This window comes from Mytilus trossulus, chromosome 13 (genome assembly GCF_036588685.1).
Source record: "Mytilus trossulus isolate FHL-02 chromosome 13, PNRI_Mtr1.1.1.hap1, whole genome shotgun sequence".
In the NCBI taxonomy this organism is placed as follows: domain Eukaryota; kingdom Metazoa; phylum Mollusca; class Bivalvia; order Mytilida; family Mytilidae; genus Mytilus; species Mytilus trossulus.
Genome location: NC_086385.1, coordinates 45377142 through 45404477, shown reverse-complemented (window position 1 = coordinate 45404477; position 27336 = coordinate 45377142). Strand labels below are relative to the sequence as shown.

At 31.2% G+C, this 27336-nt stretch overlaps 1 protein-coding gene across 1 annotated transcript; it reads left to right on the top strand.

Annotated features, from left to right (window-relative positions):
- Positions 1 to 916: 916 nt before the first annotated feature.
- LOC134694416 (epidermal growth factor receptor-like) lies at positions 917 to 27285 on the top strand. Its single transcript, XM_063555425.1, has 15 exons — positions 917 to 987; positions 1136 to 1202; positions 1787 to 2050; positions 2536 to 2631; positions 2928 to 3191; positions 3912 to 4007; positions 15156 to 15506; positions 16176 to 16313; positions 18697 to 18780; positions 19353 to 19474; positions 20363 to 20417; positions 22797 to 23147; positions 24003 to 24140; positions 26506 to 26589; positions 27122 to 27285. The coding sequence occupies exons 1-15, from the start codon at positions 937 to 939 to the stop codon at positions 27283 to 27285; spliced, it is 2325 nt and encodes a 774-aa protein (XP_063411495.1). The 5' UTR covers positions 917 to 936.
- The last annotated feature ends 51 nt before the right edge of the window (positions 27286 to 27336 follow it).

Below are 27336 nucleotides of genomic sequence, written 5' to 3'. Positions count from 1 at the left end.
CATAATCAGATATACACATTGAAAAAAAAAGAAGAAAAAACATCATTACAAAAGACAAACATTCATTTGAAACTTCATTTATAATTTGAAAAAAAAACCCTGAAGAAGTCAAATGCTTTGACATTGAAGCGAGGGGGTCATATTTGTCTTGCTAAATATTATTAACTACATGGTCTTGATGAAAATGTTCAAAGAATAGTTCTAATACTGATTTTTTTCTAAAATGCTTGGTAAATTAAAGACTAACACATTTTGAAATTAAGTACTATAAATAATACACCAATCTGCATTTTAACGTTACATCATTGTATATGATCAAAACATCTTCTATTTGAAAAAAAACTGGCAGTTCGTAGCCTATTACCATGTTTAAATCATATAGCGCAAATGTCTTGGAATATATCGTATATGTTGATAAGATATGTGAACGATATCAAAGCGATATTTCAAATCATTGGTCAAAAACCATGATTAAACAAGTTCACAAAACAATCACATATAAAAGTAAAGACTGAAAAAAGCGGTGTTGATCTGAAGTGTTCGAAAAGGTAAAGCAGATCTTGCTGCGTATGTTGTTCATCTGGCACTCATCTTGTGATACGTCTGATTTGGTACATCTAATGAGATGAATAAACGGCAATTTTGTTACAACAGTTATAACCCATATCTGTCGACACCTATTACACAGAAAGTTTATAACGGTCATTTAGAAAGCAGCAGTGTTGAGTTGTCAATGACCTTTTATCGACCTTTATTAATCAAACTTAATTCGAGACATATTTAAGTATATTTATGTAAATGGCCGCTTATATGAAATTATCTCAAATTGTTGTGATTAAAATATTTAGAAGGGCAATCTATGTATCTGAATTTTAAACACTTAAGAGTTCATATTCGCATTATATATCTCTGATAGTTGAACAGTTAACAGCCAATATGAACAACAAACACATGTTTTCATTGTTTGTGGTCATCGTGAATTGTTGGGTAAGACACTTTTGGAATACATTTATATTTCTATTTTTTTTTTTAATTTTTGATTTTACCCTTAATGAAATTGTGAGGACAATTAATTATGTTGACGTTAAATCTTTTTGTTTCTAAACATGCACATTTATTCGAATTTTTTGTACAGGTTCTTGTATTGGTACAAGGAAACAATGAGCCTCGCAATGACCAATATGATCGATCAGCTGATTCCAGTAAGTTTATGATAATTGAAATCGAGCTATAAATGCTGGATTTTGTTAGTTTAATGGATGACAATTTGTAGTAATGTAAATAACAGACATACGTCTTTGGTTAACAACACTTTGAGCTAGCCCACCTAGCACACAAAAAACATGCAAATAAACGCGCTTTGAAAGTAATAACCACAACGCTAGTCTTTGTTGAAAGGACATTACAAACTAGGTGTCGAGATTAAAATCTAAAACTGCTGAATATACATAGAGAAGTACTCAAAATCCATATTTCTGTTATTATAGGATTAGTTTACATGCCACCCTAAATTTAATAATAGAAAAACAAAAGCTGAGAATGGCGATACGTATGTTAATCATGATAATTAAACGTATTTGAATACCCTTGTAGGTATAACATATGCGAAAGGTTTACATTAATAATCATTCAATTTTAATGGTTTATCATGAGTACCGCAAACATAAAAACTAAAATTATAACATCTAATATATATATATGTAATCGTTGACTTATTTTCCGTAGGTAACACTCGCAGTTATGAAGCAGGCTATCAACTGATTAATTCTTTTATTTCATATTAAAGCTTCATCAAACGTATATGGATTGGCTATTGATAAAGAGCATGATTATGTTCATGTCGGTGATAAACCTGTTTGCAGCTGTACAGTGGAAATGACCATACAAGATCTGATAAGACATTCATTGAGGTGGGAGAAGGTTGGTCGTGATGGATCACGCATAGAAATCTCAAATTTGGTTAATGTTAAAGAAAATCTACAATCAGAATATGCCATTGAGATGGATTCCTCTTCAACTAGTTTGACAATCAAATTGCGCTTTCTTGAAGGTATGAATGTACATTAATGACGTTTAAACAAATAAGAATCGTGTAAAAATATATTTGTACATTACAAAATTACAAAACAATGATTCATATATTGTATTATAAAAACTAATTCTTCACAATTACCACAAAATGCTTTTTCTGATTAACCTGTGTGATACATGTAGATGCTTAAAAATATGTCAATGTACTATTACTAGCCTCACACTGATTCTAACTTATTATTGTTTGTAAGAAAGCTTATGAAAACAATGGTTATAATCATTGGCAAGTCATTGACCGTTTATTGCGAATGGTTTCGTTTGCTTGCTGCTTTGATAACTGTTTGTTATCTATAAGGAGTTATCTAATGCTATATTTTTAATTTATCTGTACTTTCCAAATATGTTTCTGTTAAATAATTTAACTTCATTTCCTCAATTTGTAGTGCAGGATTCTTTCCTTTTCTTACGATAATTTTTTAGTTCGAAAGGGTTAACTAATTACAGGTATAACTCAAAACAATGATGGATTCTTGTACTGTTCTCTATACAACAGAGCTGAACAATTACTAGCAGAAAGAAAGATTGAAGTTGCTGTTACACGTAAGTCCAATGTAACAGAAACATACGTAGACTAGCATCATGTTTTGCTGTATTTGGTTTAAATTTCTGAAAGGGTCAGTCTTGCACACAGAGAACATGCATGACTTTTAAGAATTGTAAATTAAGACTTAAATACAAGTATAATTTTTGCGACAATGAGAAAAATCATGTGGAATTTATATAATAAAATGGACAATGCCAGTTTGAATTATTGCAATTATAACCCTGTCGCGCAAAGATAAAACAATCGCTTATTGCTGCAATCAAATTACTAATTCTTTATTTAATTATTTAAGCGTCTTCAAACGAATACGGATTAGCTATTGATAAAGAACAGGATTATGTTCATGTTGGTGACAAACCTGTTTACAGCTGTACAGTGGAAATGACCGTACAGGATCTGATAAGACATTCATTGAAGTGGGAGAAGGTTGGTCGAGACGGTGCCCGTGTTGTTATTTCAAATTTGGTGAATGTTAAAGAAAGTCTACAATCAGAATATACCATTGAACTCGATTCCTCTTCTACTAGTATTACAATCAAATTGCGCTTTCTCCAAGGTACACATGGCTTTATTGGACTTTACTTACGTTTTAACAAATGGGAATCGTAAAAAGAAATTTTGGTACTGGAAACTAAATGATTGAATCATACATTGTATTTTGAAAAAACTATGTATTTACAGTAATCCCAATTGCATTTTCTAAAAAACACCTGTGTCATAGAAACTAAAGCATGTGCTTAACATTTACATTCAATGTAAATTCTTCTTCAGGTGCGCTCGACCCAACTTTTAATTGACTAGCTGTATAACTGTCAATTCTTCCTATGTGGTTATCTCCTGACATTCCATTTTCCCCAACCGAAACAATGTAACAAATTACCTCCACAATATCGATTACAAGTGCGAAGTGGTATTTGATTGCTCCTTTGATAAAATTTTGATTATTGCAGTATTTTTTATTTATCTTTTTTAATATGTTTGTGTAAATTAATTTGAATGCATTTCTTCAATTTCTTTTCTGATCTAACGATGTTTGTTCATATAAAAATAGATAAAGGAAAATGTGGTATGAATGTCAACGAGATAACTCTCAATCCAAATAACAATTTATAAAAGTAAACCATTATAGGGGAATGTACGGCCTGCAACACTGAGCATTGGCTCACACCGAAAAAAAGCTATAAAGGGCCCAAAAATAACTAGTTTAAAACCATTTGTACGGGAAAACCAACGCTCTTATTTATATAAAAAACGAGAAGCATAAATTTAATTACAGGTATAACTGAAAACGATGATGGATTCTTGTACTGTTCTCTATACAACAGAACTGAACAATTACTAGCGGAACGAAAAATTGAAGTTGATGTGACACGTAAGTCAACTGTAACATAAATATCCATAGATAAACGTACTATTTGGCTACATTGGATTACATTTCTGATGTTCGCAGTAAATCTAAAATGTCAAGTGATTTGTCAGTAAAGATAACGAAGACAACTACATAATTTCCAGATCACTCCTAAGGGGAATATCGGTCAGGGGTTGATACGGTGTGTAGTTTTAGTGAAGAAAATCACATATAATTTACCTTTGAAAATGCATGTACCAAGTCAGGAATATGACAGTTCTTGTCCATTCGATTTTGATGTGTTTTTTTTGTATGATTTTGCAATGTGATTAGGGACATTACGATTCCATTTTCCTCTGAGTTCAGTATTTTTGTGATTTTATTTTTACGTAAATCTAACTTAGAACTTATTACAAGACAATATATAATAGATTTTAGGGTTTTAAGTAGTAACTTTTTTTTAAATGTGATGATCACGGAGATACATGTATACTATTATTACAAATGAGCCAATTATCAAGCAGAGTAATAAGTAATTATAAACCAGAGTACGGTCTTCTACAACACAACACCCATTGGCTATATACTTATATATAATAACACAAGGCCTATATCATATATATAACATTTTTTGTTTGAATGCACGCAATCATTCTACTGCTAACAAGAATATTTGACAACAAAATTTAACTTGAGTTTTTTTTATTCTTAACTCTTTTTTTTTGGAGAGGTTAAACTCGATCTATCCAAACCAACACATCTGCTTATGTTTGTAAATTATTTATGATCAGGTAACACATTAAAAATATACAGTTATCTAATTCAAAAACACTTCTGTCTTTAAAATGATCATTTGTGCAATTTTCAGTTTGAATAGAAAAATCGAACCATTTAGGTAAAATCACCTTTTTCATACTTTCAGCATAACGGAAGATTGTTCTATTTAAAGATTACCCATCTCGCGTGCATAGTGTATGTGTAACGAAATGCATTAATAATTTAAAACATTGTTTATCATTGTACTTTCAGAATACAAAAAAAGGAATGTCATGACAACTTTAAGCAACAGCAATAGGTATATGGTGATACGTAAAGAACCTTCTCTGATGTAGACGTATACTATGTTCACATAGTGACATTAACGAATATCCTTTTTTTTCAAACATGAAACGTGTTTACTGATACTGATACATAATACTGTATTCGCTTCTTCCGACAACGTAGTAACAAACTCATTTGCTTTAAAGAATTATCATGTTCTTTCTGTTTATAAGATACTTAGCGTTATGCAATAAAACTCCTCACGTAAAAACGATTTTTTGGTTATCTTCTTAATTCATCCTTACCAAATTCTGCAACATGCAGGAATATATACTACAACATGTACAACTCGCGTCTTTCGTATTAAATTATAATCCTGGTACCTTCATAACGATTTTCACCAGTGGATCGATGCCACTGATAGTGGTCGTATCGTCACCGAGGGTATCATCAGCCCAGTAGTCAGCACCTCAGTGTCAAAATGAATATCAATTATAATTATGGTCATTTTTATAAATTTCCTGTTAACAAACTTTGAATATTTCGAAAACTAAGGATTTTCTTATCCCAGTAGTAGATTACCTTAGCCGTATTTGGTACATTTTTTATTTGATTTTAGGTTCTCAATGCTCTTCAGATTTGTACTTGTTTGGCTTTTAACTATTTCGATTTGAGCGTAACTGATGAGTCTTATTGTGGACGAAACGCGCGTCTGGCGTATTAGGTACAGCTCTTTGTAAGAACCAGGCAGAGTGCGATACATGAAGGTTTCAGATTTTTTCTATAATTGGTCTAGTAGAAGCAATAAATGAAAAATGCTCAAAAAAAGATTTTGAGTGGGAAAATGTGAGTGCTTGCCATGGTAACGGACACTCTATTTTTTGGTTGTTAAGCATGGTAAAATCTTTCAAAAATCAGCTAAATCACCACAATTCAGAGCCTGATTATGAATCAAATCGTGCATTTTTCATTAATTTTCATATGTAACATTGATAGAACTTGGTTTAAGCTTCATTTTAGTGAAGATTGCATGTCAACCAAATTTGTAAATTTTTTTGTAAAATTTTGTGAAAAAATGCATATTTTCAACTTTTCTGAAAATGAGATTTTTGCTAAATAACCATATTTTCTCTGGTGTTTTTCAGAAAAGTGCAAATGTGTACAGAATAGTTAGCACTGCAGTTATGAAGTTTGGATATTTCTTTACCAAATTTAATAGAAAAATGTGTGGGATTTTTTTTTGTTTTATCACCATAGCAACCGATTTTCCTTGGAAACGGAGTTTTCATTTGCAGAATATTGCAGTTTAAGAGCTTAAATGTCCTGAATATTTCATAACCGATAGGAAAAATACATAAAAGCTAACGCAAACTTTAAATTACAATCGTCAAGTGTTGTTGTCTTCAATTATAACCACTGACACACATATTATCCTTAGCAACATCCACTCTAAAATTGCATAAATAGAAACTTATGTAAAACAATACATAGATAGATTTTCAAATTGGATTATGACTGCTTTGCTTCACTTACAGTCTATTCGGTGTATTTCATAAGGTTCAACAAATGTAATATATAATGTAATATTATGGTTGGAAGGTTAGAAAAGGGGGGGGGGGGGGGGTGTTAGGTTTATTTTTTAAAGATATCATTCATGTAGATTCTTGAAAAGATTATGTTTGGTCCGAGAGCCTGATTATAAATAGAACAATTTCTTTTTCAGAAATTTTATATATATAAGATCGATAATCTATAACTTGGGTTTGGCTTCAAGGGTTAGTTAATGTACATTGCAGTTCTCTTGCCATGTTTTTGATATTTTGTCAGATTTTCGGAAACCTCAGTTTTTATGCATTTGTATGCCTTAAAAAAAGGCATTGACCCCCATTTTTCTTTTTATAAATCTTTTACATGTATAATGATAAGCAATCTGTAAAAGTTTTATAAAATTCAAAATTATTTTTTGATAGTTTTGAGAATGTAAACTTGTCAATGAAATAGCTATGAAAAGTCAAGAGAGACTATTTTTTCGCCAAAATTACAATGGCTAATATCTCGGAATCAAGCACATTGATCTGTATATTTTTTTACTCTTTTGATTCCTTTATTAATCCCCAATCGATATCCACTTATATTTAAATTGAAAGATCCACAATAATGTCATACAATTGTGAAACTTCAAGTCAAATGGACAAATTTATCTTTCTGCTTTAAAATGAATTTTTAATAAGGAAACATTTTTTTTAAATCTCAGAATATGATCAAGATTCTTTGATAGAAAGTCATTGAATTTTCATTTCGATATAATGAAGTATTTTTAAGATGCTTGGATAGCAATTAAAATAGAGAGAACATAATTTTATTAATAAAACATCTTCTTTCTATATAGATTTCTTGCCAACCTACTTTACACAAACGAGAGCTTACTTTGGTAGTATATTTATATTCGGTTATAGCTATATAAGCATGGTTGATTTTTGTTTTTCTGTATAACCGCAATTTACTCAATTTTCTTTGTAATATATATACTAGCAGTAACAAGGATATTGTTTCTGGGGGGCCTTTATAATTTGTTGTTCATGCAGTGTAAGCTAATGCTCCGTGTTGAAAACCGTACTTTGGCCTATGATGGTTTACTTTTAGGAATAGTGACTTAGATCTAGAGTTTTCTTATTGGCATTCATACCACATTTTCTTCTAATATTCTAATCATTATTGCAGTCAGTGATATGATCTAATTATTCAAGGATTTTACTTTGCAATGACTACAATAGTATTACATTTTAATATATACAGCCTCCTCTATTAATAACAACTGTTTCCTTTGAATCTTAAATAAGAAATAAGATAAATCAAAATGAAATGACACCGTTTGAAAACCTTTGCATCCGAAGCGCTTTAAATAGTCTGGTTTACATGATCAGCTCTTATATTGGATAAAAAGTTACCTTTCAGAAGGTAGTTTCAGAAGGCTTTTTGTCAACTCTAAGGAGTAAACATGCAGGTGTTCACCAGGGATCAGTTTTGGGACCCTTTCTTTTGCCTATCTATATCAATGATATAGTAAATGGCATTGCTAATGATATTATACGTTTTGAAGATGAAACCTCTTTATTTGTTATAGTAGATGATGATCTGCGGCTGAAGCAGCTGCTTCTTTGACTGATGACTTGGGTGTTATCTCAAACTGGGCAAAATCATGGGAAGTTCAATTTAACCCTAAGAAAACTAAAAATATTGTATTTACTAGAAGGGAAAGGGAGCACCAACCTATATTGTACTATTATAATAATATGTGTATAGACTCAGTAATATTCAGAGGTATATTTATATGGTAAACTGTCTTATATTGAAACTGCAAAACTTAACAGTAACTAAACATGAAACTATGGGCTAAGTTTTAATGTTGTTGTGTTGCGGTTTTAATACTGCACACCACTAATTTCTATCACATTTCAGATATCTACCCATAATTAACATTCAACAAGTCATTAACATGTAGATATTCACATTCATATATTCGTTCTGATTCTGTTAAAGTTTAAATATGTAATTCGTTTCAAATTATTTTTGACGATCATTTTAACTTAGTTTAATTATATTCAGAACATGACAAAAATCATCCGTTGTTTTTCTGCTGTTTTTTTTATTATTTTTAATGCTAAGATAATTACAATCATATAATTGACAAGAACACAAAAAGTGCTTATTATAAATTATTTTAGATCGATAAATATTATATTAAATAGAGAAACGTGTCTGCCATGGTTGTCCGGATGCTTATAACCAATCCAATCATGGGTTTATCTCAACTAAGTTTAAAATGTACAAAAAGTTGGTAAATTTTAGAATTCATAAACAAACCCTGGCAATTTGGAGCTTATAACATTTAAAGTAAGATAATGTGCTGTATACGTACATTTGGTGTAAAAAAAAATGTCTCTAAGTTGAAAAAAAACATTTAGTCAACAGATCTTTTTTAGAGTCAAATCAAAATTCCCAATATAAAAATTTGCAGAAATTACATCTATTTCTTTCTAATAATTGGAAATTCAGTCATGTATCTTTCAAGTTTAAAGTATTGGTTTTTGTCAGCATGGGTTGTTTGTATAAGGCTTGAATGTCATGTTTAAGTATTATTTTTGACTATACATCACAGAAGAAACATTTATGTCGAAATGTACATCTTTGTAAGTTTAAAAGGTATTGTTTGTATTCCCAATTTTAGTAAGTTTAGATTAAAATGGGGAATATGTCGAAGAGACAACAACCCGCGAGTTGTTTTTCATTCGTTTGATAGGTTCGAGCTTTTGATTTTGCCATATGATAGGAGACAAAGTTTTGTACAATATTGTCTTTACAGGTCTTTACGAACTTAATACCTTTAAAAAGTTTCAAAAATAAACTATTTTACAGTTTTAACTATATATGTCGCCTGTTTTTGGGTGCATATTTGTTATTTTCTGCGGACAAAAATATGGTTTATACGTTTCGTAGATCAAACGGTCTCCATGTACATATATAAGAATATGGGTCTTTATCTATTAACTTGATTTCGACCTGCTATTTAACTAGGACGGTGGTTTACACGTACAACATAAAAAAAAACTATTAAAACTAATTGAAAATGCTGAGCTCATTAGATAGATACAAATAGAACTACATCTAACAAAAACACAAAGTGGGCATGGCTAGATACTTGTAGATCTCAATAACAAAAGGACACTTAGTACATATCTCAGAATACTTGCAGCCAGTAACAGCTAGTTCAAAATCAATAACAACTAATACACAATATGGTGCATCTAAGACTAAGTATCAATCAGTACACATTCAACATGAAATTGTTTTTAGTGTAAAGACATAAAAAATGTACGCTCATCAAAATATCTCGCTGACGAGTCGTGTGACCAATTGCGTTAGAAAAGCTAAATATGTACTGAGCTTAAATTTTAGCTATCTTATTTTTTTTATGAGGAAATACATAATATTTCATACATGAATAAGACATAAAAAGTGTGCTTTTCTGTAAGAACTTGTTGCTTTTATGCTTTACACATTTATTAATAAAATCTTCTGGTTTATTGAAATAAGGAACAGTTGTGACCCGAAGACATGCTCGTGCGTTTACTCATTAATATTTGGTCTTTAATAACAGTAGTAACTCTCTGCTAATCTATGTTAAATGACGTATTAACCATACGATTGTTTCTTACTCTGATTTCGCAAAGCTAGTGACAAACAGTATAAAAGTTGAATTGATATGTGTTTTACCTCTGATTAGATAAAAAAAAATGAAATTCATTGACAACCTTCGACGCGATATAGAGATTTTGGATTTTTACGCAACAATCAATTAATCATTACAAAATATTTGGCTGTGTGGGACTCAGAAGATAAATATAGAAAAGTGTTTCGGACGCAAAACATTTACACCTGAGATCACCCCTAGTTTTTGGTGGGGTTCGTGTTGTTTATTCTTTAGTTTTCTATCTTGTGTTATGTGTAATATTGTTTTTCTGTTTGTCTTTTTTCATTTTTAGCCATGGCGTTGTCAGTTTTTGTTAGATTTATGAGTTTGACTGTCCTTCTGGTATATTTCGTGCCTCTTTTACAACGTGCTGGTTTTTTTTTCTTTTTATTACAAGCTCACTTTTGATCTATTGTACGTGTTTGAACGTACAGTATAATTTGACCTTTTTACTTCCGCTATTGTAATTTGGGAATTAGTTATAATTCGAGACACTTAAATATATTAGTATAAATTGTTTCAAAAAATTAGAAGTGAATGAGTGATAAAATATCTGTCATCTGATTATTGGAAGAGTTAGACAAGCTATGTTCATACAATATACAGCTTTGTTGTTTTCTGTATTTTTGCACATTGTGGTAAGAAACTTTCTTACATTTTGAATTTTCTTATTATAACTTGTAATTATTTTTCAAACTCGATTATAAACATCGAAATCAGCGATAGGGATATTAATTGTTCAATTTTTTTAATTACCATTCGTTTTATTAATTGAAACAAGTTTTGTATAATGATACAAACACTGAAATTTCAATAAAACAGACAACACCAAATATTACTCAATTTATTTCACTTGACTGGGCGGAGTTTAACCGTTTCGCTCATAATAAATCATTCCATCTATAGCTAGGTGTTTTAGGATAAACTCATCAATGATGTATCCAGTTATTCTTTTGTTAATTCCTTAGATGGCATTGATAGGTGATTAGAAATCAGTAATAATTATAACGGCAATCATCCTAATCACACACATCTTCAAATAGACTGTCCTTATGCAAATTAAAACGTAAGCTCCGCCCGATCAGTTGAAATGACATTGGTAATACATTACAAATATTTCAATTTTTTTTTTCTAGAAACTTTTGGCAACCAGAAATACTTTTTTGCTTTAACCTTTAAAAGACATTCGTGGGATGATCTCATTTCTGAAGAACGCTTGAACGTATATATTTTAAAGTCAGGGGTTAATATATACATGATACATTAGAATGACATGTGTTTAACGCCACCTTCAAAACTATTATGTATTTGGATTGGAATCTAGTGTTTCTGCTATAAACGCCTACTGAGTAAGTATTTTTACGTACATGTTATTGGTTTATATTTCATTTATATTTCAAAGATGTTTTCACTTATAATACGTATTTCAATATGACCTCATTTACAGCTGCTCGTGTTCGGACAAGAAAGCAATAACCTGCCCGAGAGTGCAGCAAGCTCAAGTAAGTATTGTCGCACTTTTTGAAACCGCAAATCTTTTATACTTTCTGGACACTATTTGAGCAAATTCCCAAAAGTGTGTCTTAAGTAGAATAAGTTATTTTGTACAAAGAACGTCAACTGTTTTTTTTTATTATCAAAGAAAGTCAAATAGGTTTGATCAAACTAGATTTTGTTTACATTCACTAATAAATAAATTTGGTGTTTTTATTGTCTTCTGATTGGTTAAAATTATTAGTTTTATTTTCAATGTTGTCAATTTTGATGGCGACACGCCCACTCTGATGTTGAGTATTCATACGCCAACATGTGTGTACGCTTGTTATTGTTAATATAAATAATATAAAAAGTTCTTTGAGCCTCACAAATGTATTTTTGATAGAAATTTATTTATAATGAATGGCAATGATATATTTTGATTTTATTGAACCATAAAACTAATTTTTGACTCTTCACATTTTACATAATCCGCTTCGCGGATCATTCAATGTGAAGAGTCAAAAATTAGTTTTATGGTTCAATAAAATCAAAATAAATAATAGCCATTCATTAAATGATATGATTGTCAATAACATAAAATGCACATCTCTACAACAGAAACTACATGATTTTGAAGATAAGCAACGTTAGGTCACCATACAACCATCAACAATGAGTAAAATATATATCGCATATTAAGCCTAACAGTCATTATATCGTAAATATTATTTCATAATGAGTGCAACATTTTACTTGAAACAACATTATTGTTATGCATTGTGATCAATAACTATAAAGATTTTATAACTCATTCCGTAAGCGAATTATTTTCGTAACATACGCTAATAGAAAAATAACATCGTTTACGTATGCTTAACCAATTAAACTTTGCAACAAGTGAAACAAAACTTCAAAAACGAATCTGAGTGTAAATCTGTATTTACTAGGGATGTCAAAATGTCTGAAATCTAATACTCGGATACTCGGTCAAGATACTCGAGTACTCGCGAGTACTCGGATGAATCTTAAATGTCTACTGAAAAGTATAAATTTTAGGTGTGATGCAGAATTTTGTTTGTTTGTTATTACCTTCCATAAACATATTAACGAAAGACAACAAAAATAGCTTGATCCTCTGTTTTTGTGTCAATTAAACAATGAATTACCGACCGTCGTTTCTTCAAATAATAGTAACCTATCACTGTGACAATAGCAATTTTTTTTATGTACGTGTTCATGAACCAAAGTCCAATAAAATCATGAATATTTGCATATCAAGTCCGCAAAAGTAGACAATATATTAACTATAGATTAAAGATTATAAAGTTTTAAATAAACATTTATTACATCAAATGTACATCTCATACCAATCATGTTTACAAATAACTATTGATTAACAATTAAAGGTGAGAAAATTCGAGGATCAAAGGTAAGTTTACGGCTTGTAGTATAAGTTATTGAACCGTGTTTTTACACCGTTAAATGTCACTAATCAGATGTGTGGGGTTCAATGCAGGTGACTTTTATCTTGTTCTTGTTTAAAAAAATTATCTGATCTACAAATTCAGCTGAAAGTCTGTTTCTGAGTTTAGTAACCACAAGTCCGGCACATGAAAATATCCTCTCAGAAGGAACGGACGTTGCTGGTACTGCTAACACACGTTTTGCAATTATAAATAAACGTGTTTTAGCCTTATATGATTAATCATATTTGGTGTACCACCACAATACTTTAATTCCGTGTCACAAAGAGTGCATTTTACAGTATTTCCATTTAACAATCGTTTAAAATAACTCCATACGGCTGACTTTGGTGGAGGCATTTTAATGTAATGAATTTAAATTAGCTAATTTAAATGATATTTTTGATCTGAGTTGTTTTTACGATGTTAATAGATTTTAAATTAAAACTACGAAGGGTATATTTCAAAAGGTACGTAAGTGGATGAAATTTGAGGGGAAAGTTTCATAATTATAAAAAAGGCTAACGAGTATCCGAGTAGTAAAATGGTACTCGAGTACTCGGCCTTCCGACCGAGTACCCGAGTACTCGAGTACTCGTTGCCATCCCTAGTATTTACATTTAACAATTAACTAATATATTCTGAACTGTTGTGTTGTCATTTGCTCCACTGACCGGCTTTTTATTTCTATTCTACATATTCTAGTTTTGATAATATATTGATAGTTATATGAGTGTAAAGGAGACAACTCTGCATCCAAGTCAAAATTTGTCAAGATAAATCATAATAGGCAAAAGTACGACAACAAGCACAAAGCATTGGCTCACACCGAACAGTAATTTCAAACAGGAAAACCAACGGTCTAAATTTATTTAAAACAAACAAGAAACGATGATCACTTTTGAACCCCACAACAAAGACAATCACTGACCATAATGTTCTGACTTACAATGTAGGACACATGAAAACAAATGCAGCATGTGTAAACGTTTTGATAAGGGCCTTTCATGAATACTTACCGGTTTTTGTTATCTTATAAGCAACACACATGACGGGTGTCATATGTGGCGCAGGATCTGCCTACCCTTCTGGAGCACGTGAAATTACCCCTAGATTTTGGTGAAGTTCGAGTTGCTTATTCCTTAGTTTTTTTATCTTGTGTCATGTGTACTATTGCTTGTCTGCTTATCATTTTTAAAGCCATTGCGTTGTCAGTTTTTTTTTTCGATTTATGAGTTTGACTGTCCCTCTGGTATATTTTGTTCCTCTTTTACCTGAAACAATAGTATACACCACAACATAATAGAAAGACATCTTAACCTGTTTTGATTCCAACATTAATATTTATGAAAAAGTCTTTAATTACTTATATCCACTCTATTTGAACTTTTGTGGTTGACAGTTGTCATTGTCAATTATATCTCATTTCCTTTTTTTTATAGTCACCCTGCTTGCCATTAGCAACACAATTGATACACATAATAAATAGCTTAAACTGCTAAACCCAATACAGTTGAGACCCCAGTCTTGCTTTTTCAGTAAAATTTTGATATAAATCAGCCTTTTTAATCAAGTTAAAACTAATGAATAAAGTTTTCTATTTCTTTTATAAGGTAATTTTTCAAAGGCTTCGGTTGTGCTTATTGTTAATCAAGGCAACAATAGTATACCACTGTTTAATAGTACTAAATTGATAAAGGGAAAATAAATCCAGGTTATATACCAAATTAATTGAAACACACCAACTAGAATGAGAACTTAACAAATTATCAGAAACACTGGACTGGCAAAAATCAAACGCCAATTTCAATTTACTCGAACTTTTTTTTATGTCATAATAACAGTACTGCAATTTTCCAGATTTGCTACAGGAAATTTTCAAAAATAAAACGGTGGGTCTATGCTGGTGTAGTGTACTATTTGTTCTATTTCTTTCAGGAGTATGTCAAGGATTAAACAGTGGTTTGGGTATGAGTGGGAGCTCTCAGGATCAGTATGACTTGTACAGACAAAGATACACTAATTGTAAATATGTAGATGGAAATCTAGAAATCACATATTTAGATGATACCGGAAATTGGGATTTGTCTTTTCTTGAATCGATCGTGGAGGTCAGTGGATATGTATTGATATCCTCTGTTTTGTCTCAAAAATTGCATTTACAGAATTTGCGTCTGATAAGAGGACGCCAACTTTTTCTAGACAAGTTTAGCTTACTTGTATACAGTAATAGTAAACCTGGGTCTAGAACACAAGGATTGATGGAACTCGAATTTAGAAGTTTGCAAGGTATAATTTAAAAATAAAAATATTTTCATTATATTTTCTCTCAAAAGCAACATAACAATAGATCTTTAAAAATAATTAGCTACATGTCTCTCTTGTCTATAATCTTTTTTTATTGTCGTTTTTGGATTTTCACTTATACATTTTTGTGTTTACAACTAAATAACATTCATGATAAAGGGACACATTTATTCGGAAGCATACAATACGATAGGACTTTTTGGCTGATTTTTTTTTATAAAATTCAAGACTCTTCTTTTATAGATCTTAACATGTTAACGTTATCTTGCTATATTTTATCTATATTATATAACTGAGGGCAGAAGTCTGAACATTTTCCACGTTTTTATAGTTAAAGCATTTTTATCTTTTTTCTACATGAACATGTTTATGTATGTTCACTGTCGAAAATATGAAAATAAAGATAGTTTATATAAAAAAAAATCGTAACCAAAATAAATGTCTACGTGTACAAGAAAGTATATTAAAAATGTAGATAATTGTATTAGAATTCCACGCCGTTCTGTAGTCAACATCAAAGCCTTCAAACACAAACCAAAAAACAACACATAAAGCCTATGGTACAATAAATGTTTACTAGTACTTTTCGAAATGTTTTACTTTTTAAACATCTGATGTAAAATGATATTCATATTATTTTTGTCTTTGTAGAAATTATGAATGGAACTGTTTTTATTTCGGAGAACAACCTTTTGTGTCATGCTTCAACAATAAGATGGGAAGACATCAATCCCACTGTGACACAACATTTTCGCACGAGCATGGACATTCCAGGTTATAAAAGATCGTGTAAGTGTGAATTGGAAAAAAATATTTTGTTATCGTTCATTGACAAAATAAAATGCAAGTTTACTAAACTCTTTTCTTAATTTTCCTTAAAAAGGAACACTCTAAACCGACCATCAAAAATTTAAAAATGAAACAATAAAATACAAAAAGACCAAAGATCACATAAAGAAGTACCGACTTCTGAGCTGAGTATACCCTCAAGGACTGATAATCTATCAGCAGAGGTGTTTAGCAAATGCTGTGAAAAATGAAAACATCGAAAACAAGCATTATATATTTAATTAAAAGGTTAATCATCAGGGCTTTACTAAATTTTATAGGAATTTTTATAAATAATAAATGACTTAAACGTTCGATATTTGTCTAAGTTTTCTACACTTATATGGTAAGAAGTGAATTGTTGTATGTTTATTTAAAGAATCAAGTTTTGTGTACACTCAAACCTGTGTTATATACCTGCATGGCGGTTGCATATGGATAGAGAAGATGGAATTACCTAACATTCAAGATAAGCTGCTAACACATTTTGTCTTACTAGGTTTTTGTTTACTTATCTTTTGTTGTTACCTTCAATTGACATAAGATACTAAAACCACCACCACTCAAAAAGCTTGATTCTATAGTATACTGGAATTGTGCTGACAAGTGTTTCTCTTTTCATTTCTTTTTGCAGAGTCTTGTGTTTCTCGTCGACTATATTTTATTGTTTCTTTTTTGTTTTTTTTAAAACGTTTTTAACTTCTTTTTATAACGACTAGAACACACCCGCGAAATCGCGGGCATATATATCTTGTGGACTGTTGTAGGATGATTTTTTTGTAAAATATAGTATGTATGAGATTTAAAAGAAATACATATTCCGAAATCATGAAATCGAAAAATATATTTCCGGATCCAGTAAGGATCATTTCCAAATCCCGAGCTTAAAAACACACTATCCCTACGCCCCGAAAAATGCTCGCCTACTTTTAATCTCTACCTTACTTTCATTTTTGCCAAATCACTATTTTCCCTTTCAACAATAAATGTTATGCCTCATTTATTGGCATTATGTTTTCACGCAAGTCTGTCGTCCGTTCGCTCGTTCGTGTTTCTGTCCGGGTCTGTCCCGCTTCAGGTTAAAGTTTTTGGTCGAGGTAGTTTTAGATGAAATTAATTCTGTTTTACTTATTTTAATATATATGCAAGTGGTAAATAATCAGACGTAAACCGTATGATCCCTTAAGTAGTAAACATTTCAAAGGAAACAGTAGAGAGAATAAGGGCCGACTTTCTATACTAACATAGAAAGTCCCTGACAGAATACAGATAGTCTGTATATATTAAAGAAGTATAATCGTAAATTACATGTAGATAAACGCGAAAAATAACTGTCTTCTCTCAGGAGGTATACTAGTTTTGATTCTTGCGATCTAAACACCATGATATGGAGAACGCTCTGGATGGCTTATTTTTTTTCTCCATTTTTGTTATCCATCATATACGATTGGTTCTACTTGTGTCAAATATTTTACTTATTTTAATATATATATATATATATATATTCAACTGGTATGACCCCTTAAATAGTAAACATTTCAAAGAAAACAGTAGACAGAATACAGGGAGTCTGTATATATTAAAGTATCATAATCGTAGTTTACATATAAATAAACGCGAAAAATAATTAGTGTATCTCTATAAGGAGGTATAATAGTTCATGTGATCTCAACCCAATGCTATTGAGAACGCTCTGATTGGCTTATTCATTTTTCATATTTAGTTATCTATCATACGATTGGTTGTATTTGTGCATCTTTCAAACCGGAAATCTAATATATGACTAAAAGTTAGTCCGATGAGGGAATCATATCCGGACTCCTTTTTTGTCGTTTTTCTCCCAAAATAACTCAATCTGAATAATCATAAGAATGGATGACAAATGCGACTATGCATGTTACCTGTAAGACACAGAGGCATGATGATTGATTTATTGTGGAAGGAAGAGAAGCGACACCAAAAATGAGGTCTTCTCGTTTAATAGTATAGATTAAAGTAAGGTTCACACCACTGTCATAAAACAAGTCAAATAACACAAAACACGTCATGGAACTCTCAATAAATGCCACAAAAGTGTTCTAAACAAATTTAAAAAAGTACCATTTTAAAAAACAATAACGGATGATCTATTTATTTCCGTGTAGACCAATATTTGTTGATTGAGATAAATTCACATTTTTGTGGATATTTGATTTCATGATTTTGGCAGAGTCTGCATAATTTTTTACTGAAAAGTTTAGTAAAAATTTATAACTCGTTCAACATTTAAATTTTTGGACCACAGTTAAACACAAAATCCACTGAAATTGATATCCAACTTACCAGATTATACCATGTTTTACAGGTGGCGAGTGTGATGCAGCATGTTATAATGAGAATACAGGTTCTAGACATTGCTGGGGAGAAGGACCAGATATGTGTCAAATAAGTAAGTTATTCATAATTCATGCATAAGCATATTCCTATTTCCCAAAAAAATAATTCAGGAAATAAGACATACAGTTACGATACAGTTATAAATTAAGGCAGGTTGACGTGATGAACACACATTGTTATACACCCCGTTTTAGTAAAAAAAAAAAAAAGTATATAGGTTTCCTTCCATGACCAAAATCAGAACACGCACAACTACAAAACAACACAAATCAAAAGCACAGCGCTTTAATTGCTGTTCTTTATGTCAAAGTTACAGTGAGGCCTGCAACATGAAACAAAACAACTGTTTTCAAAACTTTCTTCATATGTACTTTTAATAGATTTTCTTGAGTTCCCGTGTTTTTATATACAAGTTGCCATCCCTCTTCTTCCCTTTCGTAGTCGTTTGTTATGAAATTATTTGTATACACGAAGTCGGTCACTGGAATGTAAGCGTTGCATATTGGAAATGAATTCCTTAAATATAATTTTCTGTATTTCGTAAAGAAAATATAGCATAAATTTATTGAAACAAATTGCGTTTCATTTTTTAAACCAAAGTTTTAATTTATTTGATATTTTTAGTCAACCATGGGCCTGCTTGCAGCCCAACGTGTACAGATAGGTGTTTTGGTGAAGATCCAAGTCAGTGTTGTCATTCTGAATGCGCTGCTGGATGTAGTGGACCAAAGGCAACAGATTGTTATGTAAATAAATTCTCATTATCAAATGCCCTACAGAAATCATAAAAGAAAACAATTTTATGACATTTGTACACTGTATATGGTATGAGTGCCAATTAGACAACTCTCACATCCAAGTCACAATTTAGTCTGTATGTTGTTTTTGGTCTCACTCAATTGATCAACTTGTCTAGGAGTCTAGGTCTAATGTCTTCCTCATATAGATAAGAACACAATTAAATTAAAACGTTTGAATCGTTAGCTTAAACATAACGCATGTAGGGTTTGGTTTATGATAGCTTTATTCCAAACTTTATAAAAAAAATCATTTATTTTATTGCATTTTGAATTGATTTCAATTCAATATTTGGATGTCTTTATCAGACATGTACTTCACCCAAATAGTTTGGCAATACTTTAACAATATTTTGCCTGTACTTGGCAAACATTCGCTTACATTGAATGCAATGTTTAATTGGTGTACGAACGAATTTCAAGTATCATAACTGTTAATCATGCATCACTCATGTTGTGAAAAATGAATTAGTATTTAGTATTAACAACACCAAATACATTACAAATATTTCAATTTTTTTTTCTAAAAACTTTTGGCAAGCAGAAATACTTTTTTGCTTTTACCTTTAAAAGACATTCGTGGGATGATCTCATTTCTGAAGAACGCTTGAAGGTACATATTTTAAAGTCAGGGGTAAATATATACATGAAACATTAGAATGACATGTTCTAACGCCACCTTGAATACTATTATGTATTTGGATTGGAATCTAGTGTTTCTGCTATAAACGCCTACTGAGTAAGTATTTTTACGTACATGTTATTGTATTATAGTTCATTTATATTTCAAAGATGTTTTCACTTATAATACGTATTTCAATATGACCTCATTTACAGCTGCTCGTGTTCGGACAAGAAAGCAATAACCTGCCCGAGAGTGCAGCTAGCTCAAGTTAGTATTGTCGCACTTTTTGAAACCGCAAATCTTTTATACTTTCTGGACACTATGTGAGCAAATTCCCAAAAGTGTGTCTGAAATAGAATAAGTTATTTTGTACAAAGAACGTCAACTGTTTTTTTTTTATTATCAAAGAAAGTCAAATAGGTTTGATCAAACTAGATTTTGTTTACATTCACTAATGATATGAATGTCAATACATAAAATGCACATCTCTACAACAGAAACTACATGATTTTGAAGATAAGCAACGTTAGGTCACCATACAACCATCAACAATGAGTAAAATATATATCGCATATAAAGCTTAACAGTCATTATATCGTAAATATTATTTCATAATGAGTGCAACATTTTACTTGAAACAACATTATTGTTATGCATTTTGATGGCTGTTTTTGTCAATAACTATAAAGATTTTATAACTCATTCCGTAAGCGAATTATTTTCGTAACATACGCTCATATATAAATAACATCGTTTACATATGCTTAACCAATTAAACTTTGCAACAAGTGAAACAAAACTTCAAAAAAGAATCTGAGTGTAAATCTGTATTTACATTTAACAATTAACTAATATATTCTGAACTGTTGTGTTGTCATTTGCTCCACTGACCGGCTTGTTATTTCTATTCTACATATTCTAGTTCTGATAATATATTGATAGTTATATGAGTGTAAAGGAGACAACTCTGCATCCAAGTCAAAATTTGTCAAGATAAATCATAATAGGCAAAAGTACGACAACAAGCACAAAGCATTGGCTCACACCGAACAGTAATTTTAAACAGGAAAACCAACGGTCTAAATTTATTTAAAACAAACAAGAAACGATGATCACTTTTGAATCCCGCAACAAACGACAATCACTGACCATAATGTTCTGACTTACAATGCTCTTCAACTTTGTATTTATTTGGCTTTTTAACTATTTCGATCTGAGCGTCACTGATGAGTCTTATGTAGACGAAACGCGCGTCTGGCGTATAAAATTATAATCCTGGTACTTTTGATAACTATTTACACCACTGGGTCGATGCCACTGCTGGTGGACGTTTCGTCCCCGAGGGTATCACCAGCCCAGTAGTCACCACTTCGGTGTTGTCATGAATATCAATTATATGGTCATTTTTATAAATTTTCTGTTTACAAAACTTTGATTTTTTCGAAAAACTAAGGATTTTCTTACCCCAGGAGTAGATTACCTTAGCCGTATTTGGCACAACTTTTTGGAATTTTGGATCCTCAATGCTCTTCAACTTTGTATTTATTTGGCTTTTTAACTATTTCGATCTGAGCGTCACTGATGAGTCTTATGTAGACGAAACGCGCGTCTGGCGTATAAAATTATAATCCTGGTACTTTTGATAACTATTTACAATGTAGGACACATGAAAACAAATTCAGCATGTGTAAACGTTTTAATAAGGGCCTTTCATGAATACTTACCGAATTTTTTTTATCTTATAAGCAACACACATGACGGGTGTCATATGTTGCGCAGGATCTGCCTACCCTTCTGGAGCACGTGACATTACCCCTAGATTTTGGTGAGGTTCGAGTTGTTATTCTTTAGTTTTTTATCTTGTGTCATATGTAGTATTGCTTGTCTGCTTGTCTTTTTTTAAGCCATTGCGTTGTCAGTTTTTTTTCGATTTATGAGTTTGACTGTCCCTCTGGTATATTTTGTTCCATTTTTACCTGAAACAATAGTATACACCACAACATCATAGACTGACATCTTAACCTGTTTTGATTCCAACATTTATATTTACGAAAAAGTCTTTAATTACTTATATCCACTCTATTTGAACTTTTGTGGTTGACAGTTGTCATTGTCAATTATATCTCATTCCTTTTTTAAAAAGTCACCCTGCTTGACATTAGCAACCCAATTGATACACATAATATATAGCTTAAACTGCTAAACCCAATACAGTTGAGACCCCAGTCTTGCTTTTTCAGTAAAATTTTGATATAAATCAGCCTTTTTAATCAAGTTAAAACTAATGAATAAAGTTTTCTATTTTCTATTTCTTTTATAATGTAATTTTTCAAAGGCTTCGGTTGTGCTTATTGTTAATCAAGGCAACAATAGTACACCGTTGTTTAGAAGTACTAAATTGATAAAGAGAAAACAAATCCGGGTTATATACCAAATTGATTGAAACACACCAACTAGAATAAGAACTTAACAAATTATCAGAAACACTGGACTGGCAAAAAATCAAACGCCAATTTCAATTTACTCGAACTTTTTTTATTGCATAATAACAGTACTGCAATTTTCCAGATTTGCTACAGGACATTTTCAAAAATAAAACGAAGGGTCTATGCTGGTGTAGTGTACTATTTGTTCTATTTCTTTCAGGAGTATGTCAAGGATTAAACAGTGGTTTGGGTATGAGTGGGAGCTCTCAGGATCAGTATGACTTGTACAGACAAAGATACACTAATTGTAAATATGTAGATGGAAATCTAGAAATCACATATTTAGATGATACCGGAAATTGGGATTTGTCTTTTCTTGAATCGATCGAGGAGGTCAGTGGATATGTATTAATATCCTCTGTTTTGTCTCAAAAATTGCATTTACAGAATTTGCGTCTGATAAGAGGACGCCAACTTTTTCTAGACAAGTTTAGCTTACTTGTAGCCAGTAATAGTAAACCTGGGTCTAGAACACAAGGATTGATGGAACTCGAATTTAGAAGTTTGCAAGGTATAATTTAAAAATAAAAATATTTTCATTATATTTTCTCTCAAAAGCAACATAACAATAGAACTGTAAAAATTAATTAGCTACATGTCTCTCTTGTCTATAATCTTTTTTTTTTTGTCGTTTTTGGATTCTCTCTTATACATTTTTGTGTTTACAACTAAATAACATGCTGAAGGGACACATTTATTCGGAAGCATACAATACGATAGGACATTTTTGGCTGATTTTTTTTATAAAATTCAAGACTCTTCTTTTATAGATCTTAACATGTTAACGTTATCTTGCTATATTTAATCTTGATACACATACTATATAGCTCAAACTGCTAAACCCAATACAGTTGAGACCCCAGTCTTGCTTTTTCAGTAAAATTTTGATATAAATCAGCCTTTTAAATCAAGTTAAAACTAATGAATAAAGTTTTCTATTTCTTTTATAGGGTAATTTTTCAAAGGCTTTGATTGTGCTTATTGTTAATCAAGGCAACTATATAACTGAGTGCAGAAGTCTGAAAATTTTCCACGTGTTCATAGTTAAAGCATTTTTTATCTTTTTTCTACATGAACATGTTTATGTATGTTTACTGTCAAAAATATGAAAATAAAGATAGTTTATATAAAAAAAAAATCGTAACCAAAATAAATGTCTACGTGTACAAGAAAGTATGTTAACGATGTAGATAATTGTATTAGAATTCAACGCCGTTCTGTAGTCAACATCAAAGCCTTCAAACACAAACCAAAAAACAACACATAAAGCCTATGGTACAAAAAATGTTTACTAGTACTTTTCGAAATGTTTTACTTTTTAAACATCTGATGTAAAATGATATTCATATTATTTTTGTCTTTGTAGAAATTATGAATGGAACTGTTTTTATTTCGATGAACAACCTTTTGTGTCATGCTTCAACAATAAGATGGGAAGACATCAATCCCACTGTGACACAACATTTTCGCACGAGCATGGACATTCCAGGTTATAAAAGATCGTGTAAGTGTGAATTGGAAAAAAATATTTTGTTATCGTTCATTGACAAAATAAAATGCAAGTTTACTAAACTCTTTTCTTAATTTTCCTTGAAAAAGGAACACTCTAAGCCGACCATCAAAAATTTAAAAATGAAACAATAAAATACAAAAAGACCAAAGATCACATAAAGAAGTACCGACTTCTGAGCTGAGTATACCCTCAAGGACTGATGATCTATCAGCAGAGGTGTTTAGCAAATGCTGTGAAAAATGAAAACATCGAAAACAAGCATTATATATTTAATTAAAAGGTTAATCATCAGGGCTTTACTAAATTTTATAGGAATTTTTATAAATAATAAATGACTTAAACGTTCGATATTTGTCTAAGTTTTCTACACTAATATGGTAAGAAGCGAATTGTTGTATGTTTATTTAAAGAATCAAGTTTTGTGTACACTCAAACCTGTGTTATATACCTGCATGGCGGTTGCATATGGATAGAGAAAATAGAATTACCTAACATTCAAGATAAGCTGCTAACACATTTTGTCTTACTAGGTTTTTGTTTACTTATCTTTTGTTGTTACCTTCAATTGACAAAAGATACTAAAACCACCACCACTCAAAAAGCTTGATTCTATAGTATACTGGAATTGTGCTGACAAGTGTTTCTCTTTTCATTTGTTTTTGCAGAGTCTTGTGTTTCTCGTCGACTATTGTTTCTTTTTTGGTTTTGTTAAAACGTTTTTAACTTCTTTTTATAACGACTAGAACACACCCGCGAAATCGCGGGCATATAGAGCTTGTGGACTGTTGTAGGATGATTTTTTGTAAAAGATAGTATGTATGAGAATTAAAAGAAATGCATATCCCGAAATCATGAAATCGAAAAATATATTTCCGGATCCAGTAAGGATCAATCCCCAAATCCCGAGCTTAAAAACACACTATCCCTACGCCCCGAAAAATGCTCGCCTACTTTTAATCTCTACCTTACTTTCATTTTTGCCAAATCACTATTTTCCCTTTCAACAATAAATGTTATGCCCCATTTATTGCCATTATGTTTTCACGCAAGTCTGTCTGTCCGTTCGCTCGTTCGTGTTTCTGTCCGGGTCTGTCCCGCTTCAGGTTAAAGTTTTTGGTCGAGGTAGTTTTAGATGAAATTAATTCTGTTTTACTTATTTTAATATATATGCAAGTGGTAAATAATCAGACGTAAACCGTATGATCCCTTAAGTAGTAACAATTTCAAAGGAAACAGTAGAGAGAATCAGGGCCGACTTTCTATACTAACATAGAAAGTCCCTGACAGAATACAGATAGTCTATATATATTAAAGAAGTATAATCGTAAATTACATGTAGATAAACGCGAAAAATAATTGTCTTCTCTAAGGAGTTATACTAGTTTTGATTCTTGCGATCTAAACACCATGATATGGAGAACGCTCTGGATGGCTTATTTTTTTTCTCCATTTTTGTTATCCATCATATACGATTGGTTCTACTTGTGTCAAATATTTTACTTATTTTAATATATATATATATTCAACTGGTATGACCCCTTAAATAGTAAAGATTTCAAAGAAAACAGTAGACAGAATACAGGGAGTCTCTATATATTAAAGTATCATAATCGTAGTTTACATATAAATAAACGCGAAAAATAATTAATGTATCTCTATAAGGAGGTATAATAGTTCATGTGATCTCAACCCCATGCTATTGAGAACGGTCTGATTGGCTTATTCATTTTTCATATTTAGTTATCTATCATACGATTGGTTGTATTTGTGCATCTTTCAAACCGGAAATCTAATATATGACTAAAAGTTAGTCCGATGAGGGAATCATATCCGGACTCCTTTTTTGTCGTTTTTCTCCCAAAATAACTCAATCTGAATAATCATAAGAATGGATGACAAATGCGACTATGCATGTTACCTGTAGGACACAGAGGCATGATGATTGATTTATTGTGGAAGGAAGAGAAGCGACACCAAAAATGAGGTCTTCTCGTTTAATAGTATAGATTAAAGTAAGGTTCACACCACTGTCATAAAATAAGTCAAAGAACACAAAACACGTCATGGAACTCTCAATAATTGCCACAAAAGTGTTCTAAACAAAAAAAGAACCATTTTAAAAAACAATAACTGATGATATATTTATTTCCGTGTAGACCAATATTTGTTGATTGAGATAAATTCACATTTTTGTGGATATTTGATTTCATGATTTTGGCAGAGTCTGCATAATTTTTTACTGAAAAGTTTAGTAAAAATTTATAACTCGTTCAAAATTTAAATTCTTGGACCACAGTTAAACACAAAATCCACTGAAATTGATATCCAACTTACCAGATTATACCATGTTTTACAGGTGGCGAGTGTGATGCAGCATGTTATAATGAGAATACAGGTTCTAGACATTGCTGGGGAGAAGGACCAGATATGTGTCAAATAAGTAAGTTATTCATAATTCATGCATAAGCATATTCCTATTTCCCAAAAAATAATTCAGGAAATAAGACATACAGTTACGATACAGTTATAAATTAAGGCAGGTTAACGCGATGAACACACATTGTTATACACCCCGTTTTAGTAAAAAAAAAAAAAAAAGATATAGGTTTCCTTCCATGACCAAAATCAGAACACGCACAACTACAAAACAACACAAAGTTACAGTGAGGCCTGCAACACGAAACAAAACAACTGTTTTCAAAACTTTCTTCATATGTACTTTAAATAGATTTTCTTGAGTTCCCGTGTTTTTATATACAAGTTGCCATCCCTCTTCTTCCCTTTCGTAGTCGTTTGTAATCCAATTATTTGTATATACGAAGTCGGTCACTGGAATGTAAGCGTTGCATATTGGAAATGAATTCCTTAAATATAATTTTCTGTATTTCGTAAAGAAAATATAGCATAAATTTATTGAAACAAATTGCGTTTCATTTTTTAAACCAAAGTTTTAATTTATTTGATATTTTTAGTCAACCATGGGCCTGCTTGCAGCCCAACGTGTACATATAGGTGTTTTGGTGAAGATCCAAGTCAGTGTTGTCATTCTGAATGTGCTGCTGGATGTAGTGGACCAAAGGCAACAGATTGTTATGTAAATAAATTCTCATTATCAAATGCCCTACAGAAATCATAAAAGAAAACAATTTTATGACAGTTGTACACTGTATATGGTATGAGTGCCAAT